This window comes from Scleropages formosus, chromosome 15, assembly GCF_900964775.1.
Source record: "Scleropages formosus chromosome 15, fSclFor1.1, whole genome shotgun sequence".
In the NCBI taxonomy this organism is placed as follows: Eukaryota; Metazoa; Chordata; class Actinopteri; order Osteoglossiformes; family Osteoglossidae; genus Scleropages; species Scleropages formosus.
In genome coordinates, this window is record NC_041820.1 from 1,546,627 (window position 1) to 1,565,928 (window position 19,302).

General features: G+C 54.3%; 2 protein-coding genes across 10 annotated transcripts; one reads left to right on the forward strand and one right to left on the reverse strand.

The window, feature by feature from the left end:
• The first annotated feature begins 6 nt into the window (after positions 1–6).
• selenon (selenoprotein N) lies at positions 7–7,464 on the forward strand. The gene is made up of 12 exons (XM_029258758.1): positions 7–935; positions 1,688–1,805; positions 1,879–2,009; positions 2,389–2,601; positions 2,775–2,899; positions 3,293–3,430; positions 3,582–3,663; positions 3,746–3,940; positions 4,632–4,737; positions 4,949–5,061; positions 5,972–6,073; positions 6,230–7,464. The coding sequence occupies exons 1-12, from the start codon at positions 768–770 to the stop codon at positions 6,398–6,400; spliced, it is 1,662 nt and encodes a 553-aa protein (XP_029114591.1). The 5' UTR covers positions 7–767; the 3' UTR covers positions 6,401–7,464.
• Positions 7,465–7,530: 66 nt separating this feature from the next.
• On the reverse strand, positions 7,531–19,162 carry LOC108921995 (nuclear receptor coactivator 7). 9 transcript variants are annotated; one of them, XR_003798211.1, is made up of 19 exons: positions 18,819–19,162; positions 18,291–18,417; positions 17,257–17,907; positions 16,930–17,129; positions 15,762–15,904; positions 15,145–15,236; positions 13,654–13,761; positions 12,523–12,654; positions 12,099–12,230; positions 11,836–12,020; positions 11,411–11,745; positions 10,897–11,038; positions 10,458–10,614; positions 10,202–10,315; positions 9,713–9,865; positions 9,509–9,604; positions 9,315–9,388; positions 8,449–8,717; positions 7,704–8,128 (listed from the first exon to the last, which is right to left on the reverse strand). XR_003798211.1 is itself a non-coding variant. In XM_029258754.1 (18 exons), exons 4-18 carry the CDS (start codon positions 16,986–16,988, stop codon positions 7,993–7,995), a joined length of 2,058 nt encoding a protein of 685 aa, XP_029114587.1. In that variant the 5' UTR covers positions 16,989–17,129; positions 17,586–17,907; positions 18,291–18,417; positions 18,819–19,162; the 3' UTR covers positions 7,531–7,992. The 9 variants fall into 9 exon arrangements, 6 of the variants coding, with proteins under 6 accessions (XP_029114587.1, XP_029114585.1, XP_029114586.1 ...); XR_003798213.1 differs by having other exon boundaries at positions 8,449–8,728; XR_003798212.1 differs by lacking the exon at positions 7,704–8,128 and adding an exon at positions 8,220–8,356.
• Positions 19,163–19,302: the final 140 nt, after the last annotated feature.

Sequence of the window (19,302 nt, forward strand, 5' to 3'; positions counted from 1 at the left end):
GTTTGAGCATCTTTTCCGGATCTTTCCTTGCAGCCCTGTCAAGTGCTCCTCTCCGGTGTTTCTCTTCACTGTCGGATCCCATGTTGATCGTTATTCATCCAAAGAGACAACAGATGACAACAGCTTCTGTCTTCACCCTCAGAACTCAAGTCTGCTGCTCTTCCAGTTCATATGACTTTAGTGTCTTCGGATTTGATCGTAGCCCCATTTTTCCACTCTGCTCTGACATTTTCTTCATCCCCCGCTGTTACTCTGGTATCACTAGCACAGCAACACTGAATCCACTTCTCTTGTTCTTGTCCTGCTCTTCCCAGAATGCATTCAGTGTATGAGTGAGGAGAAAGTGTGCCTTGTGTTACTGGCCATCTGGAAACTATTGTGCGTGTGTGTGTGTCCATGCTCCCGTCTCTCTGGGCGCTCCTGTTAGGGAGAGCATTCTATGATGAAACGGTAAAAAATACCCCCTGTTTAAAGTGTGAACCCATAATGAGCCCCTGGGGGGATGGTGGTGATGATAATGACGACTATGAGGAGGAGGAGGCGGAACAGATGTAAATGGGGCGCTGGCCCTTTAAGAAACTCCCCCCACCCCCATATTTGTGGGACCCTGGTTCGGGAGGGGAAGCGGGAAGGCGGGTCCGGCGCAGACCGGGAGGACATCACTCCTGGACGGCCGAGCTTCGGGAAGCGCGTTCCCGATCCCTCCGTGGAGCGTGCCCGTGTCGTGTGTGTGGACGCGCACGGGGACCCGGGAGAGGAAGAGGAGGATGGCGATGGCGGCGGCGAGGAGCTCCGCGGTGGAGAACGGGGCTCCCCGGGGGTCCATCCGACGGCCGCTCCTCCGTTCACTCATCCGCTTCCTGCTGCTGGCGGCCGCGCCGCTCGTGGCCGTGGGCTTCGCGTGGTACCGGAGCGCGCGCCTGGAGGAGCGGCGGGTACGTGCGCTGCTGGATGGTGGGGTTGTGGGGTTGTACAGTAATCTGCACGCTTTTCATTATTTTGCGCTTGTGATTAATTTAAAGATATTTTGTAAATATTTAGTATGAGAATAAAACAAGATCCGGCGCCACGTAACAACTTTTCTCCCGGATTTGTGAACCAACCATCTCGCCCCCCCCCGACATTACGGGTGTTCGGTCGGGTGGGGAACAGGCCCCTCCCCCAACCGGGAAGCCCCGCCCATCTGCCATTAGAACAATGCTCCCAAGCACGCGCACACGCGGGTCGCGCACCGATGCGAAACACGGAGATTGTCGCGCGCCTCGGGGGGTTTCCTCGCAATAGGTCGCGCAGCTGGTCGGGTGGTGGTTGTTGGGTTGTGTCCCACCCCTTCCACAGACAGTTAACAGAACACACTGGTACAGAAGTCCAGTCTCACATGTACACAAGTGCTGGGTATATAAGAGTAAAGACATACATTTAAAAAGAAATAAAAGTAGTTCACACTGCTCAGAACTTACCCTGGTACTTTACCCTGAATTGGCACAGCGAAAACAACCTAGTGGTATAAATGGGAAAATGACCGTAAAGTCGGTTTTCATGGTAACATTTGTAGACAACAGTGTAAATAAATGTTGTCCATAATAAAGGTTAAAGGAGGAAAATGAGCAGCGGCGAATGAGCCGGTTTCCTGTTTGTCGAACCCCTGTTGTTCGTATCGTTTGCGCTCCGCCACCCCTCCGGACAGGAAGCCGGTCTGCGGGCCCTGGGTGCCGAGGGCCTGTTCCTCTTCTCCTCCCTGGACACGGACCGCGACCTGTACCTCAGCCCGGAGGAGTTCAAACCCATCGCCGAGAAGCTCGCAGGTGTGTACCGAGCGACCGTACCGGTGACTCCCTTAGCCCTGTTGAGCAGCGTCTGAACCCCCCCCGTCCGCAGGGCTGTCTCCACCGGCCGAGTTCGAAGAAGAGGAGGATCGAGACCCCAACGGCGAGACCCTGACGGTGGAGGCGAGAATGCAGCCCCTCAGGATGGACACCATGACCAAGAGCAAGGACGGCTTCCTCGGGGTACGGTCGACATGACCTGGCTGGGTTTTGGCAAGACGTCCTTCGAACCGAGGCCGTGACGCTCTGTCCGGCCGGAACGCGTCCGTGGGCGTGGGGGGGATACACCGTTCTTACCGTGCGCAACCACTGCTGGTGCGGAATGAGTGGGAGGACTGGGTCGAAACTGGACCACGCAAACGCCTCTGTAGACTCCGGACAGTCTGTTAACTCGCAGCCTGGGGGTCGAAACAAAAAACCCACAGGGTCTGTGAATGTGGCGTTGCCTAGCAACCGACCAAGGGCGTCGTTCGTGCTGAAGCCAGCAAAAACGTGGCATTGTATTGCCCGCCGCAGATGTGCTCCCCGTGACCCGACCTCACGGGTGGGCTCGTCCCTCCAGGTTACCCACAGTTCCCTGAGTGGGCTGCGTTCCTGGAAGAGTCCGGCTGTGCCGTCCACGGTCATCTCCGCCCGCCAGTTCAGGGCCTTCCTGCCGCCCAAGGACAAGCTGGACGTCGGGGACGCTTGGTGGATTGTCCCCAGTGAGCTCAACATCTTCACCGGGTACCTGCCCAACAACCGGTACCAGCCACCCCCACCGCGGGGGAAAGAGGTACCGTACCACGAAACGCCTTTGCCAACATTAGTCTGTGTGTCATCGTGCGTGAGATTAATTACCATAATTGGAATGAGTAATGCAGACAGTGTTTCCTGCTCTCCTTAAACCGCTGCTCATCCTTCCTCCTCATTGCTTTTGCCAACGGTGTTGTCTCTGCTCATCTCCAGGTGATCATCCACTCCCTGCTCAGCATGTTTCACCCGCGGCCTTTCATCAAAACTCGTTTCGCCCCCCAGGGGGCTGTGGGGTGCATCCGCGCCGCCAGCGAGTATTACTTCGACATCGCCTTCAGGTGAGCCTGCGACCAGGTAAGAGGGTGACAGTAAAGTCCACTTGGTTCGTAGTGGTTAGAGCCGCTGCCTTGCGCTCAAAGGACCCGGGTTCAAATCCTACCTTCTGCCGTAGTGCCGTTGACTCAGGTACTTAGCCAGAACCAATGCAGTAAAAGGAAAAGCAGCAGATGAACAAACAAATAATATTAGGAAGAAAGCTTGAAAAACAAGTGTTTTTTCTTTTTTTAAATTGATGCAGATTAAACTGATACTTGTGACGCTCGATGAGTCCAGTTTGGGATCATTAAGGAGTCGGACATTATTAGACGAGCCCAGACTACTGTCCCCTGGAGCTCTTCAAGGTGAGACGTCTCTCGGTGGTTTATAAACACACGCCCCGCTGTCCCCCACAGGATCCACGCGGAGTTTCAGCTCAACGACGTTCCCGATTTCCCCTTCTGGTTCACTCCGGGGCAGTTTACGGGCCACGTTCTCCTGTCTCGGGACGCCTCGCACGTCCGCGAGTTCCACCTTTACGTGCCGAATGACAGGTACTGTGGTTCCGAGACTAAATGCGGACAATCAACACACCCGTAAGAAGCGGTCGCGTGACTCCTGGGCTGCGGGATCATGGGAAACGGTCCCCGGGGGTCTCGCAGCCCGGTCAGCGTCCAGCGGTCTTCCCCTCTGTCCACTGCTAAGGTCACTCAACGTGGACATGGAGTGGCTGTACGGGGCCAGCGAGAGCAGCAACATGGAGGTGGACATCGGCTACCTTCCGCAGGTACCGTGCTCCGTGTTCTCGCTGGGGTGCGAGGCTGCGGGGGTCACGGGTCTGAGGGTGTGCGTTCACCTGTCCTCCTCAGATGGAACTGCAGGCTACTGGACCATCGGTTCCCACCTTCATTCATGACGAGGAGGGCAATGTGATTGATAGCCGGGTGGGCGGAGCCGGTGGGGACCCCGTCCAGTTTGTGTTTGAGGAGATACACTGGAAGTCGGAGATCAGTCGCGAGGAGGCTGCTCGGCGCATGGAGGTCACGTTCTACCCCTTCAAGAAGGTCGGTGTCATCGAGCTGATCGGATCAGCCTTGTAGTTCCCTGCTGAAAAGTGTCAGATCAATAAGAGCAACTGGGACAAGTAATCCGTTCATAATTCATTCTGTTAGTAACAAAAGTGACTGGAGTTACAAAGTCCCGGTTATTAGAAGGTTAGTAATACACACCCATTCATCAGTTTTACAGATGAGATTCCATAAAAATGTTGGTTATAGCCATAATAAATAAAAACACTGACTTCTTACTTGAATTTTTCTAAACTACATTAAAATTCTTTGTCTCCATTAAGTCCCGTTGAAAGCCAATTGGTGACTGTTTCATCCCATAAACATGTGCAACATTCCTCATCTTGTTATTGATCACCAGCACTCAGGAATTCCAGACAGGAGCTTTACAGGTGGGTTGAAGTGGTTCCGCATAAGGGCGCTCTTTACTGCCATCTACAGGCTGGGCAAGTAAACACAAGTCACATTTGCTCCATAACAAATAATTTTACAAAAATTATCTTTAAAAATCCCTAAGTTGACCATTCATAACATGAGGAGCCAATACGGTCTTCAGATAGAAGGGGAAGTCAGAGAAAGCAGAATGAGGGCAACTCCGTGACCAGCCACCGGATCACTTTATTGATGTGGCCATAGGGTTCCCTGGAGAACCTTGGGTGCAAGTTCACCGTTCTTCTCTGTCCTTTAGGTGGAATACCTGCCTTTCTCGGAGGCCTTTGACCGCGCCCAGGCAGAGAAGAAGCTGGTGCACTCCATCTTACTGTGGGGTGCACTGGACGACCAGTCCTGCTGAGGTGAGACGAACCGTTGTGTGACTGCATGACCGCATTTCCAGCCCAGAATGGCAGCGGTCATTGGAGTATTTCCAGTCCAGAACCTTCTTGAAGGACCCTTCACAAGTCCAGTTACACACGAAGTACAGGGATTACGTGGCGATGTGTATATGCGATATAATTAATATATGTGGTATTCCCTCTGGAAACTTCCCTCTGCCTCGATCCACAGGTTCGGGGCGAACTCTCCGGGAGACAGTCCTGGAAAGTTCGCCCGTCCTCGCTCTGCTCAACCAGAGCTTCATCAGCAGCTGGTCCCTGGTGAAGGAGCTAGAGGACCTTCAGGTGAGGTGGCACGTGGTGGTGCACAAAGTTATCGATACATGCGGTATTTACACCTGGAAAAACATGGTACACTTGTCACCTGTTATTTGATTCTAAAACTTTTGCAAGAAGTGACAGGATATTGAAACACCAGATAATGAAATTAATGAAATAATGAAATTCCAAGCCCATCTCATGTTCACTGTAAGTGATGCCTAATATCATATGGAGAAATGAGTGCAACACATTAACGTAGTTTTGCCTTTTTTGCTGTTCGGTCCTGGAAAATAACTAAAATTCCACCAACACCACATTTTTTGAAGTTGGCAGTTTAGTAACAAACCTTCTTCATCACTCCAAGTTTTTATTTATTTAAATCTACATTTGGAATAAGGGCATTTTTTAAAAAGAAATCTTTATGCTTATCTTTTTTTGTTCTATTCTGAATTATAAATAAATTCATAAATAAAAGGTGCAATTTTTATACTTGTTTTTTTAAGGTTTATTGGGTCTGAAAGATAATAGTGAGCTACTCATCGTAACTTTAACGTGTGAGAGGACTGTTTTAAGTGAGGTGAAGGCTGAGAGCGTGGGTACACAGTTCCCACAATGCAGTGCGTCTCAGTCGCTCTCGCACAGCTCTTTGGCGCACTTTTCAAAGGCCGCCTCAGCTGGACGGAGCTTCGTGGCCCAGACCGCATGCGCCCCACCGAACGAATGGCCATCCGGCCCGATTAATGATAAACGGTATTAATAAGCTGACTGGACACATGAAAAAACAGGTATCAGGCTAACAGGGTGAGGGTATCTGACTCATTACCATTTTACATCAGAAGGTAGAAGGAGCAAAGCAGCAGTGCAAACTTGGAATGGACAAAGATCTTAATTTCTATGTGTTGATACTGATTGATGTGGGGGTTCTACCCACCAGGCTGACCCCCAAAATCCCACCCTAAGCCACTTGGCTGCACTGCACCTCGAGAAATACAACTTCCCCGTGGAGATGATGTTGGCTCTTCCCAACGGCACCGTGGTAAGCGGCTGGACGCGGGGCACCATCTTAAGGGCTCGGCCCATGTCGTACTGCACCGTATCTCAATTTTGCATCGCAGTGACAGGCGCCTCCCTCCTCCTCGAAAGCTATGCATAACGGTGCAGCACTCTGATGTAGTTCTGACCTCCTTTCCAGGTTCACCACATCAACGCAAACTACTTCCTGGACCAGACGGCCATGAAGCCCGAGGAGGATGACGGTACAATGTTCAGTTTCTCAGGGGGCTTTGAGGACCCCTCCACATCCACCTACATCCGCTTCCTGCAGGAAGGGCTGGAGAAAGCCAAAGAATACCTGGAGCAGTAGAGAGCGTGCGCATGTGTGAGAAAGAGAGAACATTCAGGTGAAATCCTCTCTCTCCAAAAGCCCAGATGACCGTCCACCTTTGACCTGCCGTGCTTTCGCTGTAAACTCCGAAGTGTCTCCGGGGAAGTTTAATTCTGAATATGGCAGCTCACACCAGCAGGGGGCGACACTCACACCAGCAACTGGTGCCTGAGGATCTTTCCGTTGACGTTTTCTGTAGCGCGAGATCTCTACCCATCATCACCAATCGTCCGTAACGAACAACACGAACAGTCACATCTGGAACAGTGTTTTCTGCACAGCTGGGTTTTCCATGGAAGGTCCTGGGCGATCACTGCTGCCTCCATGCTAATGAAGTGACTTTTATTACCAAAATATAGAAGAAAGCTAAGACTGCACTACATACTGTTACTACTCATTATTGTACTCATGTTTTGTATTACTGTTAGTACCGTGCAATAGGTAAAGGAGCTGCGTTTCACTGCGTTTCGTTTCTCACCGCTCTTCTCTATGAAAGTCAGCCGCTTCTCTTGGGAGGGCGAGAAGGTTCGAGAACCAGCGGACTTTGGCGCTTTGTGAAGGCCTGTTCCGAAAGCCCCCCCACGGGTGGGGGCAGGCCCGATGTCACTGCCGAGGACCACGGAAGCCGTCTGACTCGCCAGCGGTGGAGGGAGCGGTGGCTGAGAGTGTCGAAAGTGTAAAATGTGGTGGAACCGGAACAGTCCAGAGTGGGGACCATCTAGTGAATGGGCGGACCGTGCCATCACTGATCATCGCCCCAGTTATTTCACCCTGGGGCCCAACGGCCTCTTGCGACAGCCTCCCCTGCCTTCGTTTACTCCGTTTAGTGTAAATGTAGAAAAGTACTTATTTTTATTTTAAACCAGGGAAAGGTTGGTAATGGGTTCCGGTGCGTAAATAGCTCATCTTGTGCTGAATGTTGTCAAGAGGGGAAGCCCCGAAATGCACCTTGTCACACACACCACTGAGCTCCAGTGCCCTTCGTTGTGCCAAAAATAAAATGTCTTTTTCCAAACTGCTGCTTCTGTCCCTTGTTCTCGTGTCTCTGCTAGCGGACGTCAGTGCGGACGGCCTGGGGGCAGTGAAATGCTCACTGTACCTGCTCCTGGTAGTTCACACCTTTATTCATACTATACAGGCTGAACAGTGTAAACTGTCATGTACACATGTAGGAGTTACAGTACGCAGCAAGGGTGCAGGAACAGGTTAGTTATTCTAGAAATAAAGCATTTCCTAACTGATGTGTCATGTTTAAACCAACCCAGGAGTCGCTCATCATCACCCCCACCCTCACCGTCCCCTTTGAACAAAGGGCTGAAGTGTGTTTACACACAGTCTTCCCAGTCAAACCTTTCACAGACGGACCAGCTGACATGTAAACGGTGGCAATGTCACACTGAGGGCTCGACGCGGTGCTGGGACGCAGCCCAACGGCCTCCAGGAAGGGGGATGGCGGAAGCAGAGGCTGCGGGTGGCTGTGTCCAGTAGGAGGCGCTACCCTCCCTCCTTCCTCTTTCTCAGCAAGGAGTCTGCTGGTGAAGTCGTCCTCCGGTCTCCAGGGGGCGACGGTCTCAGCAGAAAGTCCACACCTCCAGCTCCACGACGCGGAAGTCGTCCGCCCCGGCAAGGCAGCGGTTGTCAAAGGTGCAGCAGGGGCTACTGCGGCCGAGGTAGAGCATCTCGTCCAGCCACAGGCCGAAGTGACCGCTGGGGAGGGGGACAGAGTGGCGAAAAATGTGATTTGGAGAGCTGGCAGTGCACAGATGACACACACACACACACACACACACACACACACACACACACACCACTGTTTTCATCACTTGCGTTAGATACTTGTCTACGAGGTTCAAAGCAAAGATCCCTTCCTGAAGCTCCTCTACTTCTGTCCAAGGTACGAGGTGAACTGAGGGCGTTTCCTCAAGGCCTTCGCACCTGCAGTCGCTCGCTAGTCAGCGATTCTCCCATCTGGTTTATTTGGCAAAACAAGAAACTATACTTTCCAGCTCAACATCTTTTCTCCTCACCCGATTTCTGCACATGAGGTCGACACACGCTACTCCTACGCGGCGATGCCTCTCTTGCCCACTGCTCTGTGAAGACGAAGAAGCGGGATGGTACCAGCAGAAACGAGGCACTGGAACTCTCAAAAATGCAACTCGTGGTGACAAAACTCATCTTGAAGGAAGCCACGGCCGCTCATCTCTCCGAGTGTCACGCGCCGAATCTCGCTCGCGATTTTCCCACTCGTTGCTCTCCTTAGCGCGGTTCACGGGCGACCGCTAGGGGGCGGAACCTGTGCAGATGCTTTTCTCCAGAGATGGGAAACGCATTTTTGTTTTCTCTGAGTTGTACAACAGACTGCTGTGATGAGACTGTCGGCACGCAGTTAACTCTGCCTGAAATCACCGTTTTTGACGGCACGTTACACGAGTCGCTGCGTATAGAACTGATATGCAGGAAATACAGAGGTGACCGTGACACACGTCATCAGCAGACGAAGTGGCTCTGAAAGTGATGGGTCTGAGACCCTTCCAGAATGCTGTGAGGGATTCAGCAGCTCTGAGGGACACAGGGAGCTCATTCTTCCACATGGGGGCCAAAAGTAATGTACAGACTGCGTTTTGGATTTCCCCTCATTGAGAAAATGAACACATACCCGAAGGAGGTGATGCTTCCCATTCGGGTACGAGGCCATACATGGAAACAGTGGCTTCAGTATTGCAACTAACTAGGGGTTGCAGTTTAACTTTGGTAGATCCCTTGTACAAGTTCACATCCTACTGGAGATGGAGCTCAGCGCCCGACTGCTCCCGTGTGAGCCAGTTTTGAGGCAGGAGCAGTTTTGTGAGCAGAAAAAACACAGGCGGAGTTGAAGCAGCAGCATTCCTACCTTCCTCCCCCGATGGCGAAGGAGTCCAGGTCGCCCTTTATGAAGAAGGAGTTCTCACCCGTCCAGTGGAAACACTGATAAGAAGGAAGAGGAAGGAACGTGACCTCACTGCTCCTCACACCTTCAGCTGGAGGGCGTGTTGAAGTGCGCACGCAGGACCCTCTGCCCCGAGGTTTCGTCACGCACGGCCTCACCTCAAAGCGCGGTTCCACGGTGAAGAGGAACGTCTCCCCGGTGCCATAGAAGCTCTCGCTGGGCCTCAGCGGGTGAGAGAGAAATGCCCCAAACACCTGTAATACAGCCGAGGGAGAGACCATGAGCCACCCAGTGCAGGGGGGGGGGGGGGGGGGGGGCCTCAGGTAACACCTGGACATCAAGCCCCAGAGGTCGGAGGTCACCTGGCCTCGAGAGTCCTTGATGACGATCAGCGAGGGCGAGTCGCTGCCGGACAGCTTCCTGTAGAGAGAGCGGAGGCTGGAGCCGTGTCGGGACGTGCTGTAGGCCAGGCGCCACGTGTGGCCCACGGTTCGAGGGGGAAGCTCGCTGGAGAGCTGGGGGTAGCAGGGAAGACGTCAGGAGTGTTTTGGTGTTTACAGAAGAGCTTCTGTTAGACTGAAAGCACAGACTGACCAAACCAGAGCTCCTCCAGGATGCAAAGTATGTGAGAGAGCGAGGAAAAAAAAAAAAAGAAAAAGAGCGAGAGAGAGCATGTGGGGGGGGGGGGCATGAATGGGAAACACATTCAAGTTCCAGCACAGATGCTCTGCATGGTCTCATATTGAGGTTTGCTTCTATACCATTTTATGTGTGCATGCATTCTTTTCTCTGCGTTTATATATATGCGCACGTGTGTGTGCTCATGCTCCTGGATTCGTGCGGTCGCTCACCCGTCTGACGTGATCAGCCTCAAGGATGTTGCTCTGCTCCAGGATGTCACCCAGTCCCTCCGGCTCTCTGTCCAGAACCAGGCTCTTCCCCCCACCCTCCTCCACAGACACCATCTACCAAAAGACGACGTCCTCAGCTTCTGCAGGCCACGCCTCCTCCGGTCCCTCCGAGAGACCGCACCCGAATTCTGACCCCGCCGGTCGCGGGCCTCCGAGACACCGCCGGTGCCTTTCGATGGTGCGTCGTCTCGCTCACCTCCCACTCGTCTCCAGCCTGACCGTCCACCTGGGACACCTCGTCCTGCCCATCATCAACCAGCACAAACTCCTCGTTCTCGCCGTCCTCCTCGCTGCCTTCCAGAATGCACAGGTCAGGCCTCCAGTGGCTCAGGTACGCATAGAGCTCATCCGAACTGCAGAGGGAGCGTACAGAGGCACCACTGCACATCAGACCGGACACATCCTGTTACTTTTACCGCTTCATTACCCAGAATACACCTCACGGTGCGATGAGGGGAGGGGTCTGCTACCGTACTGTGCAGCATATCACCGGGAGGTCAAACCCACAGCAGCTGGATCACAGGGCTAGAGGTGTGTGTGTGAACGCAGGGCATGTGTGAACAAAGAAGTGCGTGGGAACCCAGCAGATGCCGAGATAGCATCAGGCACACCCAACACCCCCCCGAGACACTTACCTCTCCTGGGAGAGGGCGAACCAGGCGTCTTTCACCTGGGGGGACTTTACCGAGCCGACCTTCTTCTTCCTGTGGGGCGGGTGGAAGCGCAGCCTCAAGAACATCAGGGCTCCATGGCTACCGGGGGTCTGGGGGGAAAGCGCTTTGCAGCGGAACAGAGAGGGGTGGGGGGACAGGGGAGGGGGGCCTTATTTCCGCTGTATCTGCCACGAGGGCATGTAGCACTAAGTCCCTTTTACTAAGTGTCACATTCGTTTCTTTCGTGGCAGCAGGTGGCGCAGCAGTTAGAGCTACTGCACAGTAATCAAAGGATGAAGGTTCGAATCCCATCCCCTGCTGTAGTGCCCTTGATTGAGGTACTTACCCTGAATTGACAGTAAAAAATTACCGCGCTGTATAAATGGATAAAAACTATAAATCACTTTGGAGAAAAGCGTCAGATCGATCAATCAACACGTCAGTACAAGGACTGAGCTCCTCTGTCCAGCAGGGAGGGGTTCGAGAGGCCTCCTACCTGGCAGCCCCTTCCGTGGCGCCTGCGGTCCTTCGGCTCCCTCCGCGCTCCGTTTGTCGCCCGCATCAAGTCCACCGCAGCAGAAGGTGGCAGCACTGCCCAGCACACCGGCCCCCAGCACCCCTGCGGACTGGGCGGCCAACTCGTCGATGGCGCTCTCCGCTCGCTCCGCCCCCACCGCATCCCGGCTCTCCGCGCCCCCCTCGCCAGGGCTCGGACCCGGAGCCGCCGATGACACCAAGGCGAGGACGGTCTCCCCTTTCCGGATCCCCTGCGACTTCCTTGCTAGGTTCTTTGCCTTCTTAAGGCGTGTCTCCTTCCTCCGCCCTTTGACCCTGCATGGTAAAGTCCAGGATTCCGGCGGTCAGAGTCGTGCAGACCCGGGTGTGGGGGGGGTGGTGGTTCTTGCCTGACCGGATACTGACCGCTGTGCGGCACCGCTGAAGTGCACGTGGGAGATGTCGGGGCAGAAGGACACAGACCGCAGGCCGTCGACGGAGCAGGAGAGTAGGTACTCCTCACAGCCATGCTCCACCACCAGCGGGTGGGACTTGTACGGGTCAAAGAAGATCTTGTTTGGCGTCACCAGCAGGACCCCCGACACCACGCCCTGGGGGGGGGGGGGATTGCTGAAACACTGGGAGGCCGCAGTAGCCGTGCTGCTGCCCGTCACCGTTGCTCCACTCACCTTGCGGTCAGTGATGTAGCGGCAGTAGAGTTTGAGGTACGGCATGGCGATGGGCCCCTCCCCCTCAGAGCACTCGGGGGGCAAAGCCAGCAGACAGAGCTGTCCGTCAGGCATTGGCACCGCTTCCACATCCTGCGGGAGGCAAACAGCTCACACTCGGTAAAAACCAGGCACTGATCGCACGCACACACACACACACACACACACACACACACACACACACACCGATCACACCCAACACACTTTTGTTCCTTTGCTCCTCGTTGCGTTTGGCAAAAGGAGGAGCTCTGGTCGGTTTCAGACAGTCCCTCCTGCCGCGCTGCAGTGGTCCGATCGCTGTGAGAGAGAGCGCCCCCTTCGTGCCAAAAAGAGAAGGGCAGTCGAGAAAGCGAGGCCAAGTGACCTTGTCGGTCGGTCTTCTCACCAGCAGTTTGTCGTACTCGGCGTCTGGCGAGGGGGACGCGAGGCTGCCGGGGGGAACCGGCTCAGGGGTCGGGTCCAAACTTGGCGATGATGCCGAAGAGGGCGCTTCCTCGGCATCCGGGACACGCAGATGCTGCGCAGAAGAACTCCGGTGAAACATCGCAGTGCCCAACGCTGTTTCGAAACCCGTTAACTAGAGCCCAGAACAACAATAAAGAGCTCGTCCCGCACAGCAGCACCAGGGCCGCCCTCCTACTTCCTCTTTTCCCTGCTGCAGCCCCCCCCCCCCACCACCAAACATCTGTCACCGGGTGTCTATATTTACACCGATGATCACTATGGGTGCACACGATTGAGTGTGTGTGAGAGAGAGCGAGAGAGAGAGAGAGAGAGATGGGGGAGCGAGGTAGAGAGTGAGCCCTTTTGATGAGTCAAACTGCACAGAGAAGCTGGGCTTCTCCACAGGATGGTGACCATGAGCTGACTGCAGTGTGGCATCATGGGATTGCTGCTTCCAGACACTCACTGTGCACTTATTCTAAAATTAAAATATTAGCAACAATAATAAAGATAATAATGTGAAAACGCAAGCAGAACGGTGTAAAGACGACACTCCAAACACGATCATCCCATGCACTCGTGTGAAGGTTTTGGGAAACGTAACGAGGAGGACCGTGGATCACGGTCCCGGCTGGGAAGAGAATCACCGGATGAATAACGGAACAGACGTGCGGACCACCTGGGGGGGGTCGAGCTTTACCGCAGTTATTTCTGAAAGTGTGCTCCATTTAAAAAGAGCTTATGTAACACGCATGTGGAAAACCTGCCAAAACCCAGCATAAGGGGCGAGTCGTTGCCTTTGCGGTTCGGTGGCAGGTCGCCCGTCGGTGCCCAGGCCCCGCTGTTGCCCGGCAACCTGCCTTTGGACTTAAAAAACAGAGACTTAAAGAGTTTCAGTGCTGGAATACGATGCGAGTCATATCGATATGAGTCCCCTTTAAACCGTAGCGTACTGCAGGAACGTCGACGGCCACCAGGGGCGCTGTGGTTCGGGAATCTCCCTAAAGGAGGCTTTCGCAGGAAGTAGCAGCCTGAACCTCCAACATCACACCACCGCAAGTGTCGGTCTCACCCGCTCCGGGACAAGGCTGTGTGGAGACGGGTCGCTCGCACGTGGCAGGTGGATGGGGGCGGGGCTCAACCGTGACACGACGCTGAAGACGGTGTCTTGGGGCCGAACCTGTAGGGGGCGTAGTAAAGCCATCAGCCGCCCATTGTAACGATTTTATCTTGAACTCCCACCCCCACACACACATGCACGCACGCACACACAGTGCCATCTATATGTCGATCGCTTTGTCGATCTCTCCATCGCCCCTCCAATCGACTTGCCCCAGCCTGACTGCCCTTGAGCAAGAAGCCCACGGATCACGGAAACGCAATGTCCAACAACTCGTTGTCATGGTAACCCCCCCCAGTGCCCCTTAGCCTATCTCACTTTGAATGCGATAATGTGATTCGTCTGTCCAGGAACTTACCGTACCGTACCAAACCATACTAGACCCCACCACGCCCTACTAAACCCTACCAAATCCCACTAGACCTAATCACGCCAAACTCCTCAACCCGTCGCTCCTATAGCTGTTTCCAGCGGTGCGCACTGCATAAACCAACATCATTTCTTACACGGGTGGAACTCAGAATCATCAATCGACAGACAAATGCGATGTATCCAGCACCCCTTCAGACAACCACTGGAGATCTGGGTTCGGAGCAATAGGAGGTCGTACCGGTGGTCCAGTGGGCGACGGGTCCAGAGAAGATCCCCAGGTGCCTCTTAGCATCTCTCCAAATTAGAAGAGCATCGAAAAGGACGACATTTGCACACGGAGAATCGAATGCACTCCTTGCACCTGTAAGTTTAGCTCTACTCTAGCGACACACGTGAAGAACCCCTGGAGAGAAGAGCGCCCTCCTGACACGGCCTGCGGCGGCAAAACGGAACCGAAACTCTATAATGTGCGGTTAAAAAAGGCAGCATGAAAAACGCGTGAAAAAAAGAGAAACGGTCCAGACTGAGTGGCGTGTACGACACCACGGCACGTATGGAACACGACCGACACTAATTATTCTGTTCCTAATTGTTAATTACCAGCAATTATTATTACTATTTATTCAGCACGACAATTGTACTGTATCCATTCAGGGTGAGTAACTTGCTCACTCTGCAGGAGGTCCATTTGAACCCGTGTCCTTAAAGAAAGGCAGTTGGCTCTAAACGCTGAGCCACCGGGTTTCCCTCTCGGCACTTTAGCAGCACACTGCCGTCTGCTGGGGAGCAGAACAGAAACTCAGTAATAATAACAGAAATACATATGGTATATAAACCATACCGCGGTACCTTCCGTGGGTCTTTGTTTTTCGTCCGATAGCCATCAAAGAAATTCCGGGTTTGACAGCGAAGCTCCATCGGGAGGTTCTGTAACTCCCCCTCCCCCGACAGACGGGTCTCTCGGAACACGCCACAGCTGACCTTTGCACGCAGTTATCGGGAGCGTCTTACCTGGTGTGACACACGGTTGCGTGCGTGCGTGCGTGCATCAAGCGCGGGAATCCCACTCACCGTGTCTCCATCATTAGAGCCATCCTTCCCGTTGGAAGACTTGTCCAAGGCTGTAGGCTTCACGCCGGCTTCCTCGAGCCCCCATGTCGACTCTGAGCGTGGAAGGTGCACAAAGAGGACCGGGATGGACCGCGGCCAGAACGAGGCGCGGGGACAAGTCCAAAGACAGACAAGGAGGTAAAAGGACGTAAACGCAGAGGGAGCCATGGCAACCAGACGGCATTCGAACTGAGATGCCGAGAGACGAAGCGCTAGGGCTCGGAGGACGCGGTACCCAATACGCCCCACAGAGTGGATCGCGGCTCGGCCCCGCAAGCGGAGCACCCCACCTACACCTTCGTGCCACTGGCACCGCCAAGCCTCTGACACCGTGGACACCGAGCGGGGCAGGTGCAGCTACAGGTGCTGCATGATCACGCCACACCTTAGTGATCCAGACTCGGTGCAGCAGCCGTATTTATGCGGCAGCTGAGCAAAGGCAAGGTGAACAAACTAAGAGACAACACGGCGAAAGGTCCAGATTCGTTACCGCAGCTTGATACAAGGTGAGGAAAGGTGACAAAATGCAGACCTAACAAGCAGCAGCAATCCGAGTGACGGGGGCAGAGAAAGCTCACCTTTCAGGTAGTACTGGCGCAGCCGTGGGTTTCGGATGTGCGGGACATGGGGGCGGGCAGGGGGGTGAGGCGAGGGGTCGCCGCCAGGGCCACAGACTCGGGGTGGAGGCCGGGGGTTCGCCTGCACTCCGGGAGCCTGGGGGCTGGGAGGAGAACGAGAGAACACCCGTTGTCATGGAAACGCGCAGCTTCTGGATGACACACAGACACCTGGGATTATTGGAGCGAATCCCTCAACCACAGAGGGGTAAAACTGAGTTTCGAGTACTTGGGGGGGGGGTTAGATTTTGGCAAACGCAGGGGGTGGGTGGTGTGACCCCCAGTCCTAGAGCTGAGAAGGGGCTTTAGGGTTGTGGGGCTCTTACTTAGTCCATACATTGTTTTACCTTATGTGGTGTAGCTTTACAGCAGTAAACCACAGTTCAGTCTCAGTGGGAAAAATATGCAAAAAAAAAAAAAGCAGTTCTCTGACCTCTTGTCTTCTCTTAATGAGCTTCGTGAAGAGCTCAGGGTTTCAGCACCCACACAGGTAGAGAGAACAAGATACCTCACCCGTTACACTACTGTTTTCTGTGCTGTATTTTATTACCATATCCCATACAGTTTATATGGAAAATTATACAGTCAGTTGGCTGGTGGGGGTCCTGTTTCCTCACAGCACGTTCATGTCACCCCACCTTTTGTATTCACTAAAGTCACTCACACTCACACACACACACACACACCGCCCATGTTACCCACAGGATACCTGAGTAATTCACTCCAATGCCTGGAGCCACTTGTTTCTCCATTCGCTGTAAATTCACCATGAACACAGTGCTAGAAACTTCCACGGAGCGCAGGGAGAATGACGTGTCGTGTGCATTCAGGACCCCCCCTCACGCTTAGGACCACCACACAGCGCCACACTGAAACTGCGCATGTGGTACCGATACCGGTAGTGCTCATCACCCCATTTGACCCCCTCCCCCGCGAGGCCGTTATTTGTAGACTTATTTATTTGCGAGCAGAGAGCACTGGTGGAGACGGACGGAGCGCAAACCCAGCGGCGTTTCTGCACTGGACACTGTGGTCACACACTGAAAAGAGGCCTGTTCTGCACCCTGGAGCCTGGGGGGGGCAACAGTGGTGGTATGGGGGGCAGGGGCAGATTCCAGCAGATCTCCACCTTGTCTTGACATTGCTGAAGAAGCTGGTCCTGCTCTTCTCCCGGGGTTCGTGCTCCATGTTTCTCTGGGGAGGGGAGGGGCTCTCAGGCTGTGCTCCGCCTCTCGGCCGCTCCTCAATGACGATGATGCTGCTGACGAGCGGAGGTCATCGTCGCGGACCTCTCCTCCGCCCGATTCCCACGACGCATTTCTTAAACACCTGCAATTAACACAAAAACTACATCATTGCGACACCCCGGGATAACAGAGCCCCCCCGGCTGCAGACGCCGCCATTATTACCATGATGCCCCTGTCCGGCCTAAGTGCTCGAGCGCGCTTTGCTTACGGTGCGGAAGCTGCCAGAACCGCCGCTGCGCTGAGCACTCGGCAGTTGGATGGGCTCCAGAGAGAGGTGGGGCCTCGCGTCAGCGAATCGGGGGGGCCCAGGGGGACGTCACCAACACACCTTTGAACCCAGGACGCCCCGCATTACAGTGACTCGGTGAGGACGAAAACACACACAGCTGCCGTCCGTCTCCTCGCGGTCCCGCACTGAGACCACGTTCGCTACGGTCATCTCCCGTCAGGAGAGGGGGGTGAAGGGGTTCGAGAGGAGTCCTGCACAACTCCGAACGAAGGTCGCGTTCAAGACACACCACTGACAGTCGCGCTTACCGAACATCACCACAGCTGGAGATCAGTGTGGCCCCCCATCCCCGGGTCCCAAACCCCACCCCGGGACAAGCTGACGCACGGCCGAGGCCGCGACTCCCCGGCCCAGGTCCGGGGTCCCCCGGGTCTTCCGCTTGGTCACGCGAGTTCAACAGAGACAGGACCGCGGTCTGGGTGGTCATGGTGATGATGATGATGATGATCTCGGAGGTGGTCGAGTTTACACAGGTGTACACAGCCAGGTGTGCAGCGCAGGTCACTGAGCTCCAGGGCGCCCTCTCCAGGTGCTCTGTGTGTTCAGCGGCGTTTTTTAGCGTTTTCAAATCTGTGGTTCAGAGAGACGAACCCAAAACGAACGCGGTTGAGAAGCTCAAAATGGTGGAGCACGAACACGACGGACACACACGGGACAGGTCTGCGTCCTCGCTGCTATTTTTTTCTATTTTTATTGTATTCCATACGCGGGACTCTTCTTCCTTATTAACCCGGTGATGCCCCCCCAGCACTCGACTCCGTTTACAGTGTATTAATTGGTACTAATTATTCATTGTGTTCACATCCCCGACTGCACGCAACCCGCCCGACACACCGCAACATTGTTACACTATTGGCGCGAGCTGCGCGCTAAGCTGTGGAGCGGCACGCGACTGCGTCGCGCCGGGTGGCGGCGGCGCACTCACTGGCGCACTCACTCACTCACTCACTCACCTGGCGCGCGGGAGCAACGCGTCCGCTGCGGGTCTCCGCTACTCGCCAACTGCGCCGCCGCGTACTCGGCTTCCGAGCGCGAGGACAGAGCGCAGCTGCGCGGGGGGTCCGCCCACAGGGATCCGCGCTTAAAGGGACAAGCCAAGGCGCGCGCGCGCACACACACTCTCTGCATTACATAGTCATAGATTAGATAGATACACGTGATGATTTGTGTTTATATACATATACAGACGCCCCACAGCGAAGTCTATTAAGTTTCAAGTGCGTTTCGTAACCTACACACGTGCACTGTGCTCAAACAATCCCGAACCTGGCCAAGTCAAGTGCGTGCGTGTGTGGGGAAGCTGCAACCGATCCCACCTGCGTGCCTTTCTCAGCAAAGACGGAACGGAAGTGCTCTGCTGGCCTATTGCCTTTTCCTGTGTGTCTTAGGGGTGCGAACGGGGGAAACATCACGGTCTACAAGCGGGACTCGAACACATGCCCACACAGAACATCTGAAAACTTAGAAGGGAGCGTCTTTACCTGCTCTCCTACCACGTCCCAACAAACAACGCCATATCATATGTGACAAATATGCATCAGGACAGAGTTCTGCTCTTGGAACAGGCGACGTTCATATGAAATCAAATGAAATAAAAACACGCGCGTTATGACGCTGTGCTGCCTCGCGCCGACAGGGGGCAGCAGACCACGGAATCGTCTCTCTTTCGGAGCCCTTGAGCTCAACTTCTGGGGCATTTCATGCGGGCTTCACCTCTGCTTTAATTGTACTGGCTGTTTCATGCGCCAGTCGTATAACTGTCCAAACAGAGTACGAAGTCTGAGTCCATGACCTTCCGATCCACTTTTACATTCCATACCGTTGCTCGCCTCCTATTGGCTTCTCTGACACGTCACTCGTTTCCCCCCTCCCCCAAATCAAATGATGCGGTCTGATCCCATTCTACTTCCTTTTTAATTGTTAAGCCCTCGGTGTCTGTTGAAGTCTTATTGGCTCTCTCGACGC

Excerpts from the sequence above, each read along its gene's own strand:
- LOC108921995 (XM_029258755.1), bottom strand. The coding sequence starts at position 16,988 with ATGGAGCACGAACCCCGGGAGAAGAGCAGGACCAGCTTCTTCAGCAAT. Across the intron at positions 15,905-16,929 it reads TTCAGCAATGTCAAGACAAG|CCCCCAGGCTCCCGGAGTGC; the intron begins GTGGAGATCTGC and ends TTCTCCTCCCAG. Across the intron at positions 11,746-11,835 it reads TTCAGCGGTGCCGCACAGCG|GGTCAAAGGGCGGAGGAAGG; the intron begins GTCAGTATCCGG and ends TTTACCATGCAG.